Source organism: Rhinichthys klamathensis, unplaced genomic scaffold, assembly GCF_029890125.1.
Source record: "Rhinichthys klamathensis goyatoka isolate OS25496 unplaced genomic scaffold, OSU_Roscu_1.1 h1tg000764l_1, whole genome shotgun sequence".
NCBI classification, from domain to species: Eukaryota; Metazoa; Chordata; class Actinopteri; order Cypriniformes; family Leuciscidae; genus Rhinichthys; species Rhinichthys klamathensis.
Genome location: NW_026607165.1, coordinates 621,066 through 641,151, shown reverse-complemented (window position 1 = coordinate 641,151; position 20,086 = coordinate 621,066). Strand labels below are relative to the sequence as shown.

At 42.1% G+C, this 20,086-nt stretch overlaps 1 protein-coding gene and 1 long non-coding RNA gene across 2 annotated transcripts in view; one reads left to right on the top strand and one right to left on the bottom strand.

Moving 5' to 3' along the window:
* ogdhl (oxoglutarate dehydrogenase L) overlaps positions 1 to 20,086 on the top strand; it is a 38,235-nt gene that overhangs the window by 749 nt on the left and 17,400 nt on the right. Inside the window, exons 2-4 of the mRNA XM_056242876.1 lie at positions 187 to 392; positions 5,498 to 5,659; positions 16,596 to 16,698. Of these exons, the coding sequence (XP_056098851.1) occupies positions 189 to 392; positions 5,498 to 5,659; positions 16,596 to 16,698 (469 nt within the window). The 5' untranslated portion in view covers positions 187 to 188. The remainder of the gene's footprint in view (positions 1 to 186; positions 393 to 5,497; positions 5,660 to 16,595; positions 16,699 to 20,086) is intronic.
* Positions 8,508 to 9,865, bottom strand: LOC130077607 (uncharacterized). Its single transcript, XR_008805803.1, has 3 exons — positions 9,792 to 9,865; positions 8,747 to 8,900; positions 8,508 to 8,613 (listed from the first exon to the last, which is right to left on the bottom strand). It is a non-coding gene; the product is annotated as an uncharacterized LOC130077607 (long non-coding RNA).

The window sequence follows — 20,086 nt, the reverse complement described above, 5'->3', positions numbered from 1 at the left end:
ATAATAACAGGGCGGTTAGACCCTAGGCAGCACTAGATTGCTGGTATTGGTGTTTTCTGGGTTAAATCACTCAAACATTTTTTTCTGATTTTAAAAATGTTTAAAACATTCACAGGAACTTCTGAGAACAGCTCTGATTAAGTTTGCCATAATACCTTGCTGTCTCCTATTTATGAATGTCTGCAGACATGAGTCAGCTAAGGTCCCTGGCTGGTGCTCTAAGAAGCAGGAGCCAATGGATGATGGGGCACGTGGGGACAGGGAAGCGAGTTTTTGACCCACGCCGTAACTGTTCCAGCGGGGCTCCTGAGCCTTCATTGGCGGCCTGCAGCTCTAGTTATGTTGTGGAGATGTACTACGCTTGGCTGGAGGATCACAAAAACGTTCATGAGGTGCAGTGAACATCTATAGGCTACTGAAGACACCAAAACTCTGTCCCAGTTCAGAAACGGAGTGTGCTTTATATTAAAATAAGAGCACTGCGATGCTATCATTCATTTTATAGGCCTACTGGGTTATGTTCCCAATCTGTAAACCCCTATGCTCATTTAATACTTTCACATTTGCATAAGTGTTATTTTAGTGTCACTGGTACTATGTCAGGGTTATGTCACTTCTGTCTAGTCTATCTCTTGGTTTTGTGACAGAGCCCTGACACACCTGTTTTATCTTGTCTGTGCCTTGTTTCATGTGCTTTCGTGTATTGTGCTGTGTAGCACACAGCTTGTGTTTTACACTAGCTGTGTGCTTTCATGTTGTCATGTTTTGTGTGAACACGTGGCTTATGAGTGTTTTCATTAGCTGCATGTTCATGTCTCGTTTTGTGTGAGCACATGGCTGGTGATTGGTTTTACTGGCCATGTGCTTGTGTTCAAGTCACGTTTGGTGTGAGCACATGGCTTGTCATGTATGGCCCTGTCCCAAATGGCACACTTCATGTGCACTTTCGGTCTTGTGGACTTACAATGGCTGCCGCGTGCGCGTGTCCGTTAAGTCCGTGAGACCGTAGTGTGTCCCATTTGTCATTTTTAGATCTCAGAAGAGTGCTCGCGAGCGCCCCCTCTGCGGTCGATTTGCGCCCTTGATGCGCACTTTTGCCGAGCCCACGCTGATGCGGACTCCACAGCAGACTTCTTCCCGACATTCAAAGCGGCGTTACGTCGCGAAAGTGCGGACTCAGAGGAAGACCGCGAGTGCTTAGGGTTCCATTTGGGACAGGGCATACGTTTCCTTGTGCTCTCCTGTTGATTGTCTAGCCCCTCCCATCTTGTTACCTGATTATTGATTTGTTTGCCCCACCTGTCCTCCCTCATTACCTGATTGATTCATTTGCCCCACCTGTCCTCCCTCGTTACCTCCTTTGTTTGGTCTCCCTATTTATTCTCCCTGTGTTTGCAGTCCTGTGCTGTTTCGTTGTTGCATGTACCTGGTGTGTTACCCCTTGTTTCAAGTCAGTCAAGTCATTTGTTTTCCCCTACGGGGTAGTTTTGTTTGTATTTTTGTTTTGTTATTATCATTAAAGAACCCATTATCTCTGCACCTGAGTCCTCGCTCCTTTCACCTCCACCACACCTGACAGAACGAAACAGCCATCAGAGGACTCAGCAGAGAATGGGCATCTTCTTGTTTCCATCTCCCAGCCCTTGCCCCTCCACTCGTCAGACGATGGAACGCTATGGCAAGCTCTTTTCTCTTCGCCAAGGGGGCTCCACAGTAAAAGAGTTTGCCCACCAGTTCATCATCACTGCGGAGGGGCTCGACCTTAACAACTCTGCGCTTAAAGACATTTTTAACAGCGGCCTGAACGAGCCTGTCAGCGCCTGGGAGATGGAAATGTTGGGGATACTGTCTTTCTGGCAGTTTGTGGGGTTTGTATACAACCGTGGGGAAGAGGGTGGTCTTCCGCCTCTTGGCCCACCTCCCATTTACCTCACAAACTGCCAGGTCCCCAGTCCTCCGATGACCCCTTCGGAGAGAGGGAGGAGGAAGAACGGGTCCACCTCTTCTGCCACCTATCCTGAGGCGCCCGTGAATGCTGCATTTCCCCCAGAGGTGGCCGTGAATGCTGCATTTCCCCCAGAGGTGGCCGTGAGTGCTGCATTTCCCCCAGAGGTGGCCGTGAGTGCTGCATTTCCCCCAGAGGTGGCCGTGAGTGCTGCATTTCCCCCAGAGGTGGCCGTGAGTGCTGCATTTCCCCCAGAGGTGGCCGTGAGTGCTGCATTTCCCCCAGAGGTGGCCGTGAGTGCTGCATTTCCCCCAGAGGTGGCCGTGAGTGCTGCATTTCCCCCAGAGGTGGCCGTGAGTGCTGCATTTCCCCCAGAGGTGGCCGTGAGTGCTGCATTTCCCCCAGAGGTGGCCGTGAGTGCTGCATTTCCCCCAGAGGTGGCCGTGAGTGCTGCATTTCCCCCAGAGGTGGCCGTGAGTGCTGCATTTCCCCCAGAGGTGGCCGTGAGTGCTGCATTTCCCCCAGAGGTGGCCGTGAATGCTGCATTTCCCCCAGAGGTGGCCGTGAATGCTGCATTCCCCCCAGAGGTGGCCGTGAATGCTGCATTTCCCCCAGAGGTGGCCGTGAATGCTGCATTTCCCCCAGAGGTGGCCGTGAATGCTGCATTTCCCCCAGAGGTGGCCGTGAATGCTGCATTTTCCCCAGAGGCGGCCGTGAATGCTGCATTTCCCCCAGAGGCAGCAATCTCCACACCATCGCCTTGCAGACGTAAGCGGAGGAAGAGAAGGAAGGCTTCCTCTGTCTTAACAAGTCTGGTGCTCCCAGAGCCGTCCACTTTCACTGTCGAGCCCCCAGTGTTGGCCGAAGAGGCTGCAGCGCCCCCAGTGTTGGCCGAAGAGGCTGCCTCGCTCAAGGAAACGGAGAAGGAAGAAGGCTTCCTGCTCACCACGGGGCCCGGAGGTTGTTCCAAAGCCTGCTGTCAGCCCAGAGGCCGTCCCCAGGCTCATTGCCCTGCCGGCGCCACTCCAGCGCCTTGCCCTTCCGGCGCCGCCCATGCGCCTTGCCCTTCCGGCGCCTCCCCAGCGCCTTGCCCTGTCGGCGCCACCCCAGCGCCTTGCCTTGCCGGCTCCGTCCATGCTGCCAGTCAGGCTGGTTCCGTCCAAGCTCCAGGAGGCTGTCGCAGAGCCCGTTGCCAGCCCGGAGGCCGTCCCAGAGTCACCCAAATGTCTTGTCCTGCCAACCCAGTCTTTGCTGCCTGACCCACCCTGGCCTTCAGCCAAGTATTCAGATCCGCCTGGTCCACCTTGGCCCTCATTCTGGAATCCTGAACCGCCAGAGCCTGCCTGGTCCGTCCCCCCGGCACCGCCCTGGCCCTCTGCCAGGACTCCAGACCCGCCGGAGTCCCCTTGGAGCGCCCCTCCGGCAATGCCTTGGCTCTCTGCTGGGACTCCTGATCCGCTGGAGCCTGCCTGGTCTGTCCCGCCATGGCCCTCTGATGGGACTCCTGATCCGCTGGAGCCTGCCTGGTCTGTCCTGCCATGGCCCTCTGATGGGACTCCTGATCCGCTGGAGCCTGCCTGGTCTGTCCCGCCATGGCCCTCTGCTGGGATCCCTGATCCGCTGGAGCCTGCCTGGTCTGTCCCGCCATGGCCCTCTGCTGGGACTTCAGACCCGCTTGAGCCTCCCTGGCTCAACCCTCCCGTCCCTCCCTGGTCCCTCCCTGGTCCCTCCCTGGTCCCTTATAGAGACTTCATGGACTGTCATGCTGGCTCTGTCTTGGCTCCCCTCCCTCCCTCCCCACTTTGTCTCTGTGTTTTGATCTACCCGTCTTGTTTGTTGGTGAGTTGTCATGTTCCTGTCTGTTTTTTTTTTTTTGGTGTTCCTCCTTACGCCAAGTGGCGTCTTTTAGAGGAGGGGTAGTGTAAGGGTTATGTCACTTCTGTCTAGTCTATCTCTTGGTTTTGTGACAGAGCCCTGACACACCTGTTTTATCTTGTCTGTGCCTTGTTTCATGTGCTTTCGTGTATTGTGCTGTGTAGCACACAGCTTGTGTTTTACACTAGCTGTGTGCTTTCATCTTGTCATGTTTTGTGTGAACACGTGGCTTATGAGTGTTTTCATTAGCTGCGTGTTCATGTCTCGTTTTGTGTGAGCACATGGCTGGTGATTGGTTTTACTGGCCATGTGCTTGTGTTCAAGTCACGTTTGGTGTGAGCACATGGCTTGTCATGTATGTTTCCTTGTGCCATGTGCTCTCCTGTTGATTGTCTAGCCCCTCCCATCTTGTTACCTGATTATTGATTTGTTTGCCCCACCTGTCCTCCCTCATTACCTGATTGATTCATTTGCCCCACCTGTCCTCCCTCGTTACCTCCTTTGTTTGGTCTCCCTATTTATTCTCCCTGTGTTTGCAGTCCTGTGCTGTTTCGTTGTTCCATGTACCTGGTGTGTTACCCCTTGTTTCAAGTCAGTCAAGTCATTTGTTTTCCCCTACGGGGTAGTTTTGTTTGTATTTTTGTTTTGTTATTATCATTAAAGAACCCATTATCTCTGCACCTGAGTCCTCGCTCCTTTCACCTCCACCACACCTGACATTCTATAGTTTTTGTTAATATTTGGTCATTTTTGTCCTTTTTTGCAATATTTTAGTAAGTTAGATTTAATTTTAGTTAAAATTAATTTTGTTTTGTTTTTTTATATATCTATATAATATATTTTTAATTAAGTTTTAGATATTTAGTTTGTTATTTTTAGTAGGCGTACTTAAACTAAACGAAAATGAGATGTTGGCAAATTTTTTCAGTTAATGTTTATCTTATTTCAAGTAATGACAATGTTTTTTTTATGGTTTTAGTTTGTTAACTATAATAACCCTGATTTACATTTATGCATTTGGCAGACGCTTTTATCCATAGCAACTTACACTGCATTCTGGCTACAGACCTTATTTACAGCAGCGCCATCTTTTATTTTTAACGGCAATGAAAGCGAGGCTTTGAGGGATAGACATAAATCTCTTCTAAACTGTTATTTAATGTGTTTTTGTATTGTTCTGCTGACAAAACGCTGCAAAAATATTTTCCCAAGGACTTTCAGTAGACAATAAACTCCAGAAATTATGAGCTGCGGAAAATTATGAGTGATATAGGAGCTTTATACAGTTGATGCCATTGAAGACACGGTAAGTCTATCCCTCACAACCTCGCATTCATACCTGTCATCATGGCGCTGCTCTGAATTTGATCAGTTCATGCAGTCCCTGAGAATCAAACTCATAACCTTATCAATCATTTAAATACTCATGTAATTTTTCAGCTTTCTCATGTAAGCTGCTTTGTACAATAAAAGTGGATGGGGACTGGAGAAAATAAACAGATTACACATTTTGCTGAATGTCTCCTTTTGAGTTCCACAGTCATATGGAATTGAAATGACAATAGAGAGAGAATAAATAATCTTTTTAACATCAGAAAATCCTTAAACTTTTTGCTTTGAAGTAATAAATAAGAATATTTGACCTTTTGAAATATGTTCTTGTTATATTTGCAACAGTCCTGGGATGCATACTTCCGTAACGCCAGCAGTTCAGAGGAGTCTGGAGAGAAGCGTCTGTCTGCGCTGCTCCAGGGAAGAGGTCAGTCTCAGACACCTGCCATGTCACAGAAGGTGGTGGAGGATCATTTGGCCGTCCACACTCTTATCAGAGCCTATCAGGTAAAATGAGTAGCTCTGGGTTAAGGGCACGACCTGATTCTGCCGAGTTAGACGCGTTCCTGGGTCAACAAGGGAGGTGCTTAAAGTGTAAATTGCAGGTTAACCACCACAACCAATTAATGTGTAAATTAAAGTGCTCAATATGTATATATTTAAAATTTTCTGTCTTAAAATGCGTTAAAATAACATTTATTGGGGTTTCTTCAAAGGTAGCCTGTTTCTTACAGTAACTGGGTGATGACGTCATAAGAGGGAGCGCGGGTGGTAACTATGTGTGTTCGGGTTGAGGGAGAATAAAACGATTCGCGGTACTCCCGCAAACTAGAAATATCTATGAAAAACTAATACATTTTTATTCATCTGTTGCAGAAAAGCAACAAGAACAACTGAAACAAAATAGAAACGATTTACAGGCCAGAGTTTCTATTTATAACATGTTTGCAGCGTTGAGCGATGTAGCCAATCACAGACATATGTGATGATTTCTAGGAACGCAATGGCCAATCAGAAGCATTTACGATAGACTTCCCTCACCGCTCAAAACAGACTTTTTGTTCAGTGATGAATTCTGTATGCTGGCAAATCCTCGAATTATAACAAACAAAGTGTAGATATTATGAAAGATTCATTGATAATAACAGAGATGTGTGAGATCGCGATGAACTGATGTCAGCTTTTTAAGAATTATTATGGGAGCGCACTTTGCGCGCAGTCATGCCAAACCATGCATGACTGTAAGTTAGCCTGCTTTTTTTTAATGTTATAACAGTGTGGTTTGTGTGTTAATGCTTTAATAACAAATAATTTATCAGGAGCATTTATGCTGATGTGTATGGTGGCGACACGTAGGCTAACTTGAAAGTATTTGGAGGTACAGAAAAAAAAGTCTTTTTGCGGGCGGGAGCGGGACAAAACATAAATGTTGCGGGCGGGAGAAAGTAACATAGAAAGTAGTTGAGAACGTCAGTTATAATAATGACCCACGTATTAAAAAATGGTCGGGTTTAAATCGGGCTCGGGCTCATAATTACAGTTAATGTGTAGGGCCGGGCTGGGCTCGGACACAACATGCTCGGGTAGGGTCGGGCTTGCATACCCGAGATCTACCTCGTCCTCGGGTATGCTAACACTTACAGGCACGAATCAGTCGTTTGCCCTTGGGGAACTTCTGGAGCCTCTCCCCCGTTTTTTTATGTATTCGTACATCCCGCACAAACACAATAGTAGGTCTCCAATATAACTGCTAGCCTACTTGCCGTTTAGACTAACGGTAACTCTAGGCTTGGAGCATAGACCAGGCATAGAGAGTAAAAGCTTGGAGTCCCTTTTATGACGTCACGCCCAGCCTAGTGGAAGGGAGGGGGCGTGCTTAAAACCACTGTAAAATGTACCAACTTTTCATATTATGCAGCATTTTGGTATAAAAAAAACATAAAAAACAATTGTGGGCGGTTCTTACCTTTATGTTTAGTAAGCACATTGCATTATCTTCGTGAAAAATTTAACCTGCAATTTACACTTTAAGGTAAAATTGATCAACCAATCAGATTCATCACGTGGCGGCATCCAGATTGAGCGCCACTTTTTGAGTTTCTCAGCCATCAACGTCTCTACTTCATTTCATAGAGGTAAGTGCAATTTCTTTATGTATAATTTCAAATGTGTGTCCATACCTAGTGTAATGTATTAATTTTAATTTCACGATGAATTCAATAATAACGCTAACATAAACTGCTCATATAAGGTGCAAATCGCCCTTTCCTATCGGACAAGGGCGCCCGGCCGCGGTTGTTTCTCCATCCGACCCGATGTGTGTTTTCCCCGTGATCGTGTCGTTGGATCTTTTCTCCCGTTGATTTATTTCACTTTTACCCTGCACTCGTTTAGCAGACGTTCAAAATAATCCTTTTGCAAAAGAGAAGCAAAACACCTTCGCGGATGGGACCAAATACCAATAAATAATGTATATTGAATTCAATTGCTGTATTTAAAAAATAGTTTTAATACAATATCTAATATAGGCTAACAGACAAACTGTAATCTATGTAATAATAATGAAATATCTTGTGTTGACCCAGGGATATCATATTTTTATGTTGACCCAGGGACATCATTTTTTATAACTCATCTAATATAAGATAAACTGTAATCTATGTAATAATAATGAAATATCTTGTGTTGACCCAGGGATATCATATTTTTATGTTGACCCAGGGACATAATTTCTTATAACTCATCTAATATAAGATAAACAGTAGGCCTAATAATCAATCAATGTATTTAAATAATCATCATCATATAATAATACAATATCTAATATAAGACAAACTGTAATCTATGTAATAATAATTAAATATCTTGTGTTGACCCAGGGACATCATATTCTTATGTTGACCCAGGGACATCATTCCTTATAATTCATATAATATAAGATAAACAGTAGTCAATCACTGTATTTAAATAATAATAATAATACAATATCTAATATCAGACAAACTGTAATCTATGTATGAAATATCCTGTGTTGACACAGGGATATCATATTTTTATGTTGACTCAGGGACATCATTCCTTATAACTCATCTAATATAGGATAAACAGTAGGCCTACTCAATCAATGTATTTAAATAATCATCATAATAATAAATAATACAATATCTAATATAAGACAAACTGTAATCTATGTAATAATAATGAAGTATCTTGTGTTGACCCAGGGACATCATATTTTTATGTTGACCTAGGGACATCATTCCTTATTAATCATCCAATATAAGATAAACACTTTAACTGAATTCATTTCATCAGGGTATAATATTAATTAAAAAATAAACAAAAACACCTTCTAAACTACTTCGCATTTTGCCCCTGATCTGTGCACGCCTTGAAAATGCATCGGCCAGTGTAAACCAGGATGTACAGTCAAGCTCATCGATTAGTTCTTTGGAAGGATCCTAGAGGAAGGATCCTAGAGGAAGGAATTGAAACATAAATTAATTGTTTTCTTTAGTGACATGCACAGTGTCATGATAGAAAAAAAAAAAAAAAAAAAGTGCTAGCCAACATCTATGAAACCATTGTACTTACCTTCAGAAAGTTCTCTGCATAGAGTAACACAAATATGCCGCATTCAGAGGTGTTTCCTTGCTGTCCGGGTACCCACACTTTCAGCGCTGGCATAGAATCTGCAGAAAATATACGGGGCTTTTTTCTTGTGTTTTTCCACATTTCTGTTAAGTAACTGAAAGACAAAAACAACCTTATTAAATGTTTATGACAGCCACATTTTATTGAACTTTTTGTTAAAACATATCTTGTCCTTGTTTTGTAACATTATGCTTACTCATGTCTTAAAGGGATAGGTTACCCTAAAATGAGAATCACCCTCATGTACTTCAAATGACTTTCTTCTACCGAACAAAACACGAGAAGATTGTCATCTTTAAGGATTGTCCTTCTCAGTCAGTTTACAGTCAATGACAATTGTCATTATAAAACATAATTATTGCAAGCTTTATATATAGAGAATGAACAGTCCTGAAATTAGCTACATCTTGTTTAGCCAAACAGAAGACAGCTAGGAAACTACGATTATTGTTCGCTAACCATTATCCACTTTTCAAGTTTGCTGATATCAAATTGAATTTGAATTTTACTGTCTTACTGTTACAAACTTAGTGTATGGTTTAAGTAGCCTTGGAATATAATAAATGTGAGTACTACTTTGCAACTAATCCTGTGGTCCTTTTTCATGCTACATGAGTTCAAAAGCTAACATACAGTACTTATAATCGTCACTGTATGATAATGACTAATCCCAGGTAATCATTTCAAAGTCCTCCTTTGTGTTCCATAAAAAAAGTCATGCATGTTTAAAACAAATTGAGGATGAGTAAAAAATTTTATTTTGTGCTTTTTTTGGAGCTTTCCTTTAGCTTAAACAGTAGAGCATTGGCGCTTGCAACGCCAAGGTCATGGGTTCGTTTCCAAGGGAAAGCAAGAACTGATAAGAATGTGTACCTTGAAATGCAATGTAAGTCGCTTTGGATAAAAGCGTCTGCCAAATGCATAAATGTAAATAAATGTGCTGTATTTACATAAAAATATGGGCCAATATACAAAAAAACCCAACCTTCGAATGTTTTGGAACACATCCATGCTGTCACTCACTTGCTCAGACTGGGAGTCTAGCATTAAAATGCAAGGTAAATGTACAACACAACTGATTTAACACAGAGAAATCTAATAATATAAATGTTTGGTAATGGACAAAAGTAGCAGCGTTATTTCATTGTAGGGGCAACAGCGCCAAATGTAATTACCCAAATTTATTTATTAAAATGCAAAATACATATTTACCTCCTTTTTGCACCAATTTTCGTCCCCTTTTGAAGGACACAATCATGAGTCTCTAGTGATTTCTGAAAAACATTAATAGACCATATAAGTAAAATAAGTTTTGATAATTGCATATGTGCCATTCACAGTGCTACTATTTTAAGGGGCACAATCACTTCCTTAATTATAAATGTTTAAATGGACATCTAATATGTAACATAAAAAGTACATTAGACTGGTTATTGCATAATAAACCCCAATATGTGTTGTAACTCAGAATCAACAGACTGTTAGAAGGTGCGACTCACCAGTCATATTTGAGCTTTCCACAGAGCTGTGTAATAAGTCATAACAACCAATAAAGTAAAGTGCTCACCTAAGAACATTCTCGACTATCAAAAGATAGTCCTTTCGAAAAATGTCCTCATGTTTTGTCCAGTTGATGACACCAGAAAATCCACTAAAATTGCATAGATGACATGAGAAATCATGTGGTTACAATAATTGTTCAATAATAGGATTCAATATATAACTATGACACTACATGACATATCTTAACATATCAGTAACTCCTACCTGGTTTTTAATTTAGTGTAAAAATGCACTGGGTAGATCAAAGATTTCCGCTTTATATGAGTTCCTAATTCTTCATGAACAGACCTAGAAAGATTTAGTAGAAAATTATTGCTAAGAATATTATGATTTGCAGTTTTATGATGCTTCAAAAGAATTACCTCAATGCAATGTCCATGACAATGTCATTCACCCACATCCCATCGTCTAGTGTTGCAAGTGATTCTATCGTCAATAAGGGCACACGGATGGACCTCAAAGGAAGAAATACAAAAACACATTTTTGTACAAATGTTACAATAAGTCAAATTTCTGGTTTATATACAGACAGACAACATTTTTATGAATATTTACCCTTTATCTTTCTCCATAGTGGATCTGTCCAAAGAAGAAAATTAATGTTAAAGGAGCTGTATGTAAGATTGTGGCCAAAACTAGTACTGCAATCACTGTCAAATTACTGTAGAGTGGTGTATCCCCTCCCCCTCCTCCCTGACTCGAGGTTGCCAGATCGGCTGCAGGATCCAGCAGGAACGTGACGAGCTGCAGCTGTGGTAACTAGAGCAGAGCTGGCAACCCGGATGCCGCAACACTACTGACTTTGTGATTGGTAGATAGGTGGAGGGTGGAGCATCAGACCAAAACACAACATGACAACATCAACATCAGTTGAGGGCTGCAACTGCACTTTTTAAATGACAATATCCTGGCCAGACTACTGTTGTCAGTGATATAAGTATTTGAAATGTACATGATTTCTTAATGTCTAGTGATATTTCAGGGCCATTTTATGATTAATTGAAATAAATTTCTTACATACAGCTCCTTTAACATTAAGACATTTAAATTGGTTTCATCCTGTGATCATCTTCAAATGAGAGAGAATTTATTGAATGAGCTAAGAGGAATGATGCCCCTGGGTCAACAAAATATATTGTATTATTATGATTATTTAAATACAGTTATAGATTACTTTTGTCTCATATAAGATGATTAATAAAGAATGATGTCCCTGGGTCAACACAAGATATTTCATTATTATTACATAGTGGTAGATTACTGTTTGTCTTTTATTAGATATTGAATAATTATTATTATTATGATTATTTAAATACAGTGATTGATTAGGCCTACTGTTTATCTTATATTAGATGATTTATAAGGAATGATGTCCCCTGGGTAAACATAAAAATATGATGTCCCTGGGTCAACACAAGATATTTCATTATTATTACATAGATTACAGTTTGTCTTATATTAGATATTGTATTATAATATGATGATGATTAATTAAATACATTGATTGATTATTAGGCCTACTGTTTATCTTATATTAGATGAGTTACAAGAAATGATGTCCCTGAGTCAACATAAAAATATGATATCCCTGGGTCAACACAAGATATTTCATTATTATTACATAGATTACAGTTTGTCTGTTAGCCTATATTAGATATTGTATTAAAACTATTTTTTAAATACAGCAATTGAATTAAATTTACATTATTTATTGGTATTTGGTCCCATCCGCGAAGGTGTTTTGCTTCTCTTTTGCAAAAGGATTATTTTGAACGTCTGCTAAACGAGTGCAGGGTAAAAGTGAAATAAATCAAAGGGAGAAAAGATCCGACGACACAATCACGGGGAAAACACACATCGGGTCGGTCGGATGGAACAACCGCGGCCGGGCGCCCTTGTCCGATAGGAAAGGGCGATTTGCACCTTATATGAGCAGTTTATGTTAGCGTTATTATTGAATTCATCGTGAAATTAAAATTAATACATTACACTGGGTACGGACACACATTCGAAATTATACATTTGAAAGAAATTGCACTTACCTCTGTGAAATGAAGTAGAGACGTTGATGGCTGAGAAACTCAAAAAGTGGCGCTCAATCTGGATGCCGCCACGTGATGAATCTGATTGGTTGATCAATTTTACCTTAAAGTGTAAATTGCAGGTTAAATTTTTCACGAAGATAATGCAATGTGCTAACTAAACATAAAGGTAAGAACCGCCCACAATTGTTTTTTATGTTTTTTTTATACCGAAATGCTGCATAAAATGAAAAGTTGGTACGTTTTACAGTGGTTTTAAGCACGCCCCCTCCCTTCCACTAGGCTGGGCGTGACGTCATAAAAGGGACTCCAAGCTTTTACTCTCTATGCCTGGTCTATGCTCCAAGCCTAGAGTTACCGTTAGTCTAAACGGCAAGTAGGTTAGCAGTTATATTGGAGACCTACTATTGTGTTTGTGCGGGATGTATGAATACATAAAAAACGGGGGAGAGGCTCCAGAAGTTCCCCAAGGGCAAACGACTGATTCGTGCCTGTAAGTGTTAGCATACCCGAGGACGAGGTAGATCTCGGGTATGCAAGCCCGACCCTACCCGAGCATGTTGTGTCCGAGCCCAGCCCGGCCCTAGCCTGGCTAACGCAAGACCCAATTCTCGTTGAGACTTGGGTCTGGGAACCACATGTTCATTTTCTCGTATTTGAGGCGTGGTTTACGAATGCCCAGAGCCGTTTATTGGGTGCTAAGAATGTCTATCAAATGCGCCTGTACGTAGCTCATAGCCAATCGTTTCGATTATACCAGATGACGTATGTAGAGCGACAGAAATTAGACGAGGGAGACGACGATGGCCGATGGGTCAGAGATTTATGTGTAGCCTACACGATGGCGTGTATCTAATGGCCGTTTCACACCGCATGCGTGAGCGGCACGTATTTTTTTCGGCGTGCATATTAAGCAATGAGTGCATTCACACCGGGAGCAGCGCGTGAGCGGCGCGTGAGCAGCAGTGAAGCGGGGGTTTCGAATCTGTTTTTTGCTGCATTGCTCACGCTAAATTAAAGTGAAAGCACACTTTTGATGGACAAAAATAAATGTGATTTCACACAAAAATTGCCACAAAAAGTTTTAACAAGAACTTGAGTAGGCAAATAAAAGAAAATAAAGACTCTAAAATATTTATAGAAGATTTACCCGGTAAAAACTTGTTTTTAATTATTCAGTTTGGGTGAAAGTTGTGTATTATATAAATAAATAAAAAACTAAAGTAAACTAGCCAGAAAATATATATAAACGTTAGTTTATGTAACGTTAACACACAGACAGCTACAGGCTAGCACAACCCAAATCAAACCCGAGTGTGTGGTTTATTTGTGTGTTTAGTTTTTGAGTTGCGGTCTTGTAAACATCGAAAGTATGACTGAAACTAATAGATTGGAGCCATTTTCTGGGTTGTTTTGTTGTATTACATTTAACTTATATGCGAATGTTGTACACCTCCCCATTACAAACTTTCAAGACTATCAATGTTATAAAATGACCAACTTCTAAAAACAAATGTATAGTTGTCTTTGTAAAGAATTGCTCGCTTATATATAATGCCGAAGTCATATTTCAATGTCTTTGGAAAACAAGAAAAAAACACAAAATGACTTAAGCAATTATGCTATGAGGCTAACGATATGTAGCTTTGGAGCCGCTGCTGTGACACTGTCTACAAACGCTTCCAGTGTGAATACTCTCGCGCGTCTGCAGCTGCAGTGACGATGTTACGCTGACGCGCTGCTCAAATGCCGCTCACGCTTGCGGTGTGAAACCATGTGTGAAACGGCCGTAAGGCTGCATCGAAAGGTAACTTCGCGTCTACTGCCATGTTTGATCCATATGTATAAACAAACTGCTTCGGTGTGTCGCATAGACGTCGTCATCGTCTTGCTGCTCCCTCCCCGTTCGGTGATTGGTTCCCTAAATGAGGCGAAAATTTGGTCCATGGAATCCATACCGCCTTTCAGCGTGAATAAAATCGCGCTGCGGGAAGGCAGTATGGGGAAACCCAGACTAGCCCGGCCCTACACATTAACTGTAATTATGAGCCCGAGCCCGATTTAAACCCGACCATTTTTTAATACGTGGGTCATTATTATAACTGACGTTCTCAACTACTTTCTATGTTACTTTCTCCCGCCCACAACATTTATGTTTTGTCCCGCTCCCGCCCGCAAAAATACTTTTTTTCTGTACCTCCAAATACTTTCAAGTTAGCCTACGTGTCGCCACCATACACATCAGCATAAATGCTCCTGATAAATTATTTGTTATTAAAGCATTAACACACAAACCACACTGTTATAACATAAAAACAAGCAGGCTAACTTACAGTCATGCATGGTTTGGCATGACTGCGCGCAAAGTGCGCTCCCATAATAATTCCTAAAAAGCTGACATCAGTTCATCGCGATCTCACACATCTCTGTTATTATGGTAAATGGTAAATGGACTGCATTTATATAGCGCTTTCACAGACCCAATGGCCACCAAAGCGCTTTACATTTGCCTCACATTCACCCATTCACACACTCATTCATACCCCGACGGGCGACGGCAGCCATGCAAGGCGCCATCCAGCTCGTCGGGAGCAGCTATTTGCCAGCATACAGAATTCATCACTGAACAAAAAGTCTGTTTTGAGCGGTGAGGCAAGTCTATCGTGAATGCTTCTGATTGGCCATTGCGTTCCTAGAAATCAACACATATGTCTGTGATTGGCTACATCGCTCAACACTGCAAATATGTTATAAATAGAAACTCTGGCCTGTAAATCGTTTCTATTTTGTTTTAGTTTTTCTTGTTGCTTTTCTGCAACAGATGAATAAAAATGTATTAGTTTTTATGGTTTATTCATAGATATTTCTAGTTTGCGGGAGTACCGCGAATCGTTTTATTCTCCCTCAACCCGAACACACATAGTTACCGCCCGTGCTCCCTCTTATGACGTCGTTACCCAGTTACGGTAAAAAACATGCTACCTTTGAAGAAACCCCAATAAATGTTATTTTAACGCATTTTAAGACATACATTTTTAAATATAAACACATTGAGCACTTTACACATTAATTGGTTGTGGTGGTTAACCTGCAATTTACACTTTAAGCACAGATCCCTTGTTGACCCAGGAACGCGTCTAAAGCCTAGTTCACACTACATGATTTTAAAACGTCGGGCTGAAATGTGCGGTTCACACTACATGACTTGCTCTCTGTAAAATCAGGAGTGTTCAAGTTGTTGAGCTGTTCACACCACACGACACAACGTGATTGATCCGCAACAGGAGGTAACGCACTACACGAGTTGACAAAAACTCTGTCACCCAACGATTCTATCTTGTCTACAAACCACGTTTTGTCACGAAAAATCACGCGATAAAACGAACCGGAAATGACGCGAAACAGCACGCGCGCCAATACCCAGCGAAGAAGACGAAGAAGAACACAACACGCGAACATGCCTTGCTCTGATTGGCTGTAGCTCATGACATCACGTGAGCTTGAGTCGTGCGACAGCTCTGGATATCTAGCATGCTAGATATTTTCCTGGGCTCGGCGAGGCGTCTGCGAGCGTCTTTGATGCGTTGTTGGCTCTTTCATACTAACAGATTGGCGAGCGTTCATCGCCCGCTAATCCCCCGCGATTTGCACGCGATAACACCCTGACCTGTCGTCGAGCTCAACGATTTGCAAATCATGTAGTGTGAACTAGGCTTAACTCGGCAGAATCAGGTCGTGCCGCCTGGCACATCCGTACATTTTAGAGTGTCCCTGTGTGGTTATGCAAATCACGTGATTAATTCAAACCTAATTAGACTAGCCTTTTTTCCCTTTTGAAAATAAAAATATCAAAGAGATTGCTTGAATCAAAACAGGTGGTAACATTTTCCCTGCTTCCTCTAATTAATAAGATGAAGTATCGTAGGGATTTATTAAATTCTGTCTTTTGGCAAAGCCAGCATTTTCTTTCCATCTCCTGTTTGCCAGCCTGTTGGGATTGTATGTTTAACTTATTGTGAATCCTTATGAGATTTGTTAGTCATCTGACACGTTGGTTCATGTTTGTGTGGGTCAGATATCCGCTAGTTACTTCCTGGCTCAGACTTGCTTCTGGTACTTTCATGCTTTTCTTTGCATATGGAGAGAGCAAATCACATTCAATCATTGCGTTTTACCCCCTTTAGGTACGTGGTCACCATGTGGCCAGGCTGGACCCTCTTGGCATCCTTACTGCTGACCTGGACTCCTTTGTTCCCTCAGATTTGATTACGTCAATTGACAAGCTTGGTAAGATTATATCCATTTAGCATATTTCCCACTAATATTTAACTTCATAATTCTTACAAACACTCACTTCCTTTCACTGTCCTACTAAAAGAAGGATCTTTGTCGGCGCTGATAGCCTTGCGGTCTGCGTGCCGACATAACGCAACTGTGCCTCCGGCGACCCGAGTTCGATTCCCTGCTCGAGGTCCTTTGCCAATCCTGTTCCCCTCTCTCTCTACCCCATGCTCTACTTTCCTATCCAATAAAGCCAAAAAGTCCAAAATCATAACTTTAAAAAAAAAAAAAGGATCTTTGTTCTTAAACCGTTTAATAAATGCTGACTTAGTTCCTTGCTTGGGGCTCATCCTTATGAGTGTTTTTTGTTATTATTCTGTTTCCTTAGCCTCTCCCTCACCACCATTCAATACTGCAGCTGCTGAATAATACATTTCTCTTTGAATAGAAACTTATTTAATTACTGTTAAATAAATACATTGTATTTTACAGACTTGATGACATGACAATGTCATTTTCTTTTGTCCAGTCATAAAACATGTAATTCACACACAAACACACACACACACATTGCTGCATTGCTTATTGCATGTATAACATGTACACTCACCTAAAGGATTATTAGGAACACCTGTTCAATTTCTTATTAATGCAATTATCTAATCAACCAATCACATGGCAGTTGCTTCAATGCGTTTAGGGGTGTGGTCCTGGTCAAGACAATCTCCTGAACTCAGAATGGGAAAGAAAGGTGATTTAAGCAATTTTGAGCGTGACATGGTTGTTGGTGCCAGACGGGCCGGTCTGAGTATTTCACAATCTGCTCAGTTACTGGGATTTTCACGCACAACCATTTCTAGGGTTTACAAAGAATGGTGTGAAAAGGGAAAAACATCCAGTATGCGGCAGTCCTGTGGGCGAAAATGCCTTGTTGATGCTAGAGGTCAGAGAAGAATGGGCCGACTGATTCAAGCTGATTGAAGAGCAACTTTGACTGAAATAACCACTCGTTACAACCGAGGTATGCAGCAAAGCATTTGTGAAGCCACAACACGCACAACCTTGAGGCGGATGGGCTACAACAGCAGAAGACCCCACAGGGTACCACTCATCTCCACTACAAATAGGAAAAAGAGGCTACAATTTGCAAGAGCTCACCAAAATTGGACAGTTGAAGACTGGAAAAATTTTGCCTGGTCTGATGAGTCTCGATTTTTGTTGAGACATTCAGATGGTAGGGTCAGAATTTGGCGTAAACAGAATGAGAACATGGATCCATCATGCCTTGTTACCACTGTGCAGGCTGGTGGTGGTGGTGTAATGGTGTGGGGGATGTTTTCTTGGCACACTTTAGGCCCCTTAGTGCCAATTGGGCATCGTTTAAATGCCACGGCCTACCTGAGCATTGTTTCTGACCATGTCCATCCCTTTATGGCCACCATGTACCCATCCTCTGATGGCTACTTCCAGCAAGATAATGCACCATGTCACAAAGCTTGAATCATTTCAAATTGGTTTCTTGAACATGACAATGAGTTCACTGTACTAAAATGGCCCCCACAGTCACCAGATCTCAACCCAATAGAGCATCTTTGGGATGTGGTGGAACGGGAGCTTCGTGCCCTGGATGTGCATCCCACAAATCTCCATCAACTGCAAGATGCTATCCTATCAATATGGGCCAACATTTCTAAAGAATGCTTTCAGCACCTTGTTGAATCAATGCCACGTAGAATTAAGGCAGTTCTGAAGGCGAAAGGGGGTCAAACACAGTATTAGTATGGTGTTCCTAATAATCCTGGGTGAGTGTATATTAAACATGCATAAAAAAATCATACCTTTAGCTTTTTATGACAAGGCAAGGTTAGCTCAGGTTGTAAAATGTCATGTGGTGCGACTCCTCAAAAATGTGATACAGTGTACACTCACCGGCCACTTTATTAGGTACACCTGTCCAACTGCTCGTTAACACTTAATTTCTAAGCAGCCAATCACATGGCGGCAACTCAGTGCATTTAGGCATGTAGACATGGTCAAGACAATCTCCTGCAGTTCAAACCGAGCATCAGTATGGGGAAGAAAGTTGATTTGAGTGACTTTGAACGTGGCATGATTGTTGGTGCCAGAAGGGCTGGTCTGAGTATTTCAGAAACTGCTAATCTACTGGGATTTTCACGCACAACCATCTCTAGGGTTTACAGAGAATGGTCCGAAAAAGAAAAAACATCCAGTGAGCGGCAGTTCTGTGGGCGGAAATGCCTTGTTGATGCCAGAGGTCAGAGGAGAATGGCCAGACTGGTTCGAGCTGATAGAAGGGCAACAGTGACTGAAATAACCACTCGTTACAACCGAGGTATGCAGCAAAGCATTTGTGAAGCCACAACACGCACAACCTTGAGGCGGATGGGCTACAACAGCAGAAGACTCCACCGGGTACCACTCATCTCCACTACAAATAGGAAAAAGAGGCTACAATTTGCAAGAGCTCACCAAAATTGAACAGTTGAAGACTGGAAAAATGTTGCCTGGTCTGATGAGTCTCGATTTCTGTTGAGACATTCAGATGTTAGAGTCAGAATTTGGCGTAAACAGAATGAGAACATGGAACCATCATGCCTTGTTACCACTGTGCAGGCTGGTGGTGGTGGTGTAATGGTGTGGGGGATGTTTTCCTGGCACACTTTAGGCCCCTTAGTGCCAATTGGGCATCGTTTAAATGCCACGGCCTACCTGAGCATTGTTTCTGACCATGTCCATCCCTTTATGGCCACCATGTACCCATCCTCTGATGGCTACTTCCACCATGTCACAAAGCTCTAATCATTTCAAAATGGTTTCTTGAACATGACAATGAGTTCACTGTACTAAAATGGCCTCCACAGTCACCAGATCTCAACCCAATAGAGCATCTCTGGGATGTGGTGGAACGGGAGATTCGCATCATGGATGTGCAGCCGACAAATCTGCGGCAACTGTGTGATGCCATCATGTCAATATGGACCAAACTCCCTGAGGAATGCTTCCAGCACCTTGTTGAATCTATGCCACGAAGAATTGAGGCAGTTCTGAAGGCAAAAGGGGGTCCAACCCGTTACTAGCATGGGGTACCTAATAAAGTGGCCGGTGAGTGTATATGATGATTCATGATATTTGTAATAAAATATTTTAAATGACATTAAATGGCAAGTTATGAAATTGAAACTTCTCTTGAAAATGGTATAACGTTTTTTTTTCAATCATATAAAACCAACATAAATACAAAGAGTTTATTTCTAAGAACTTGAACATGTGTTTTAAACTAGATTTAAATAATATTAAAATTATATTCTTTATCATGGACACTCTTACAGTATGTCATTGACCCACAAACTTCAGACTTAAAAAATATAAAAAA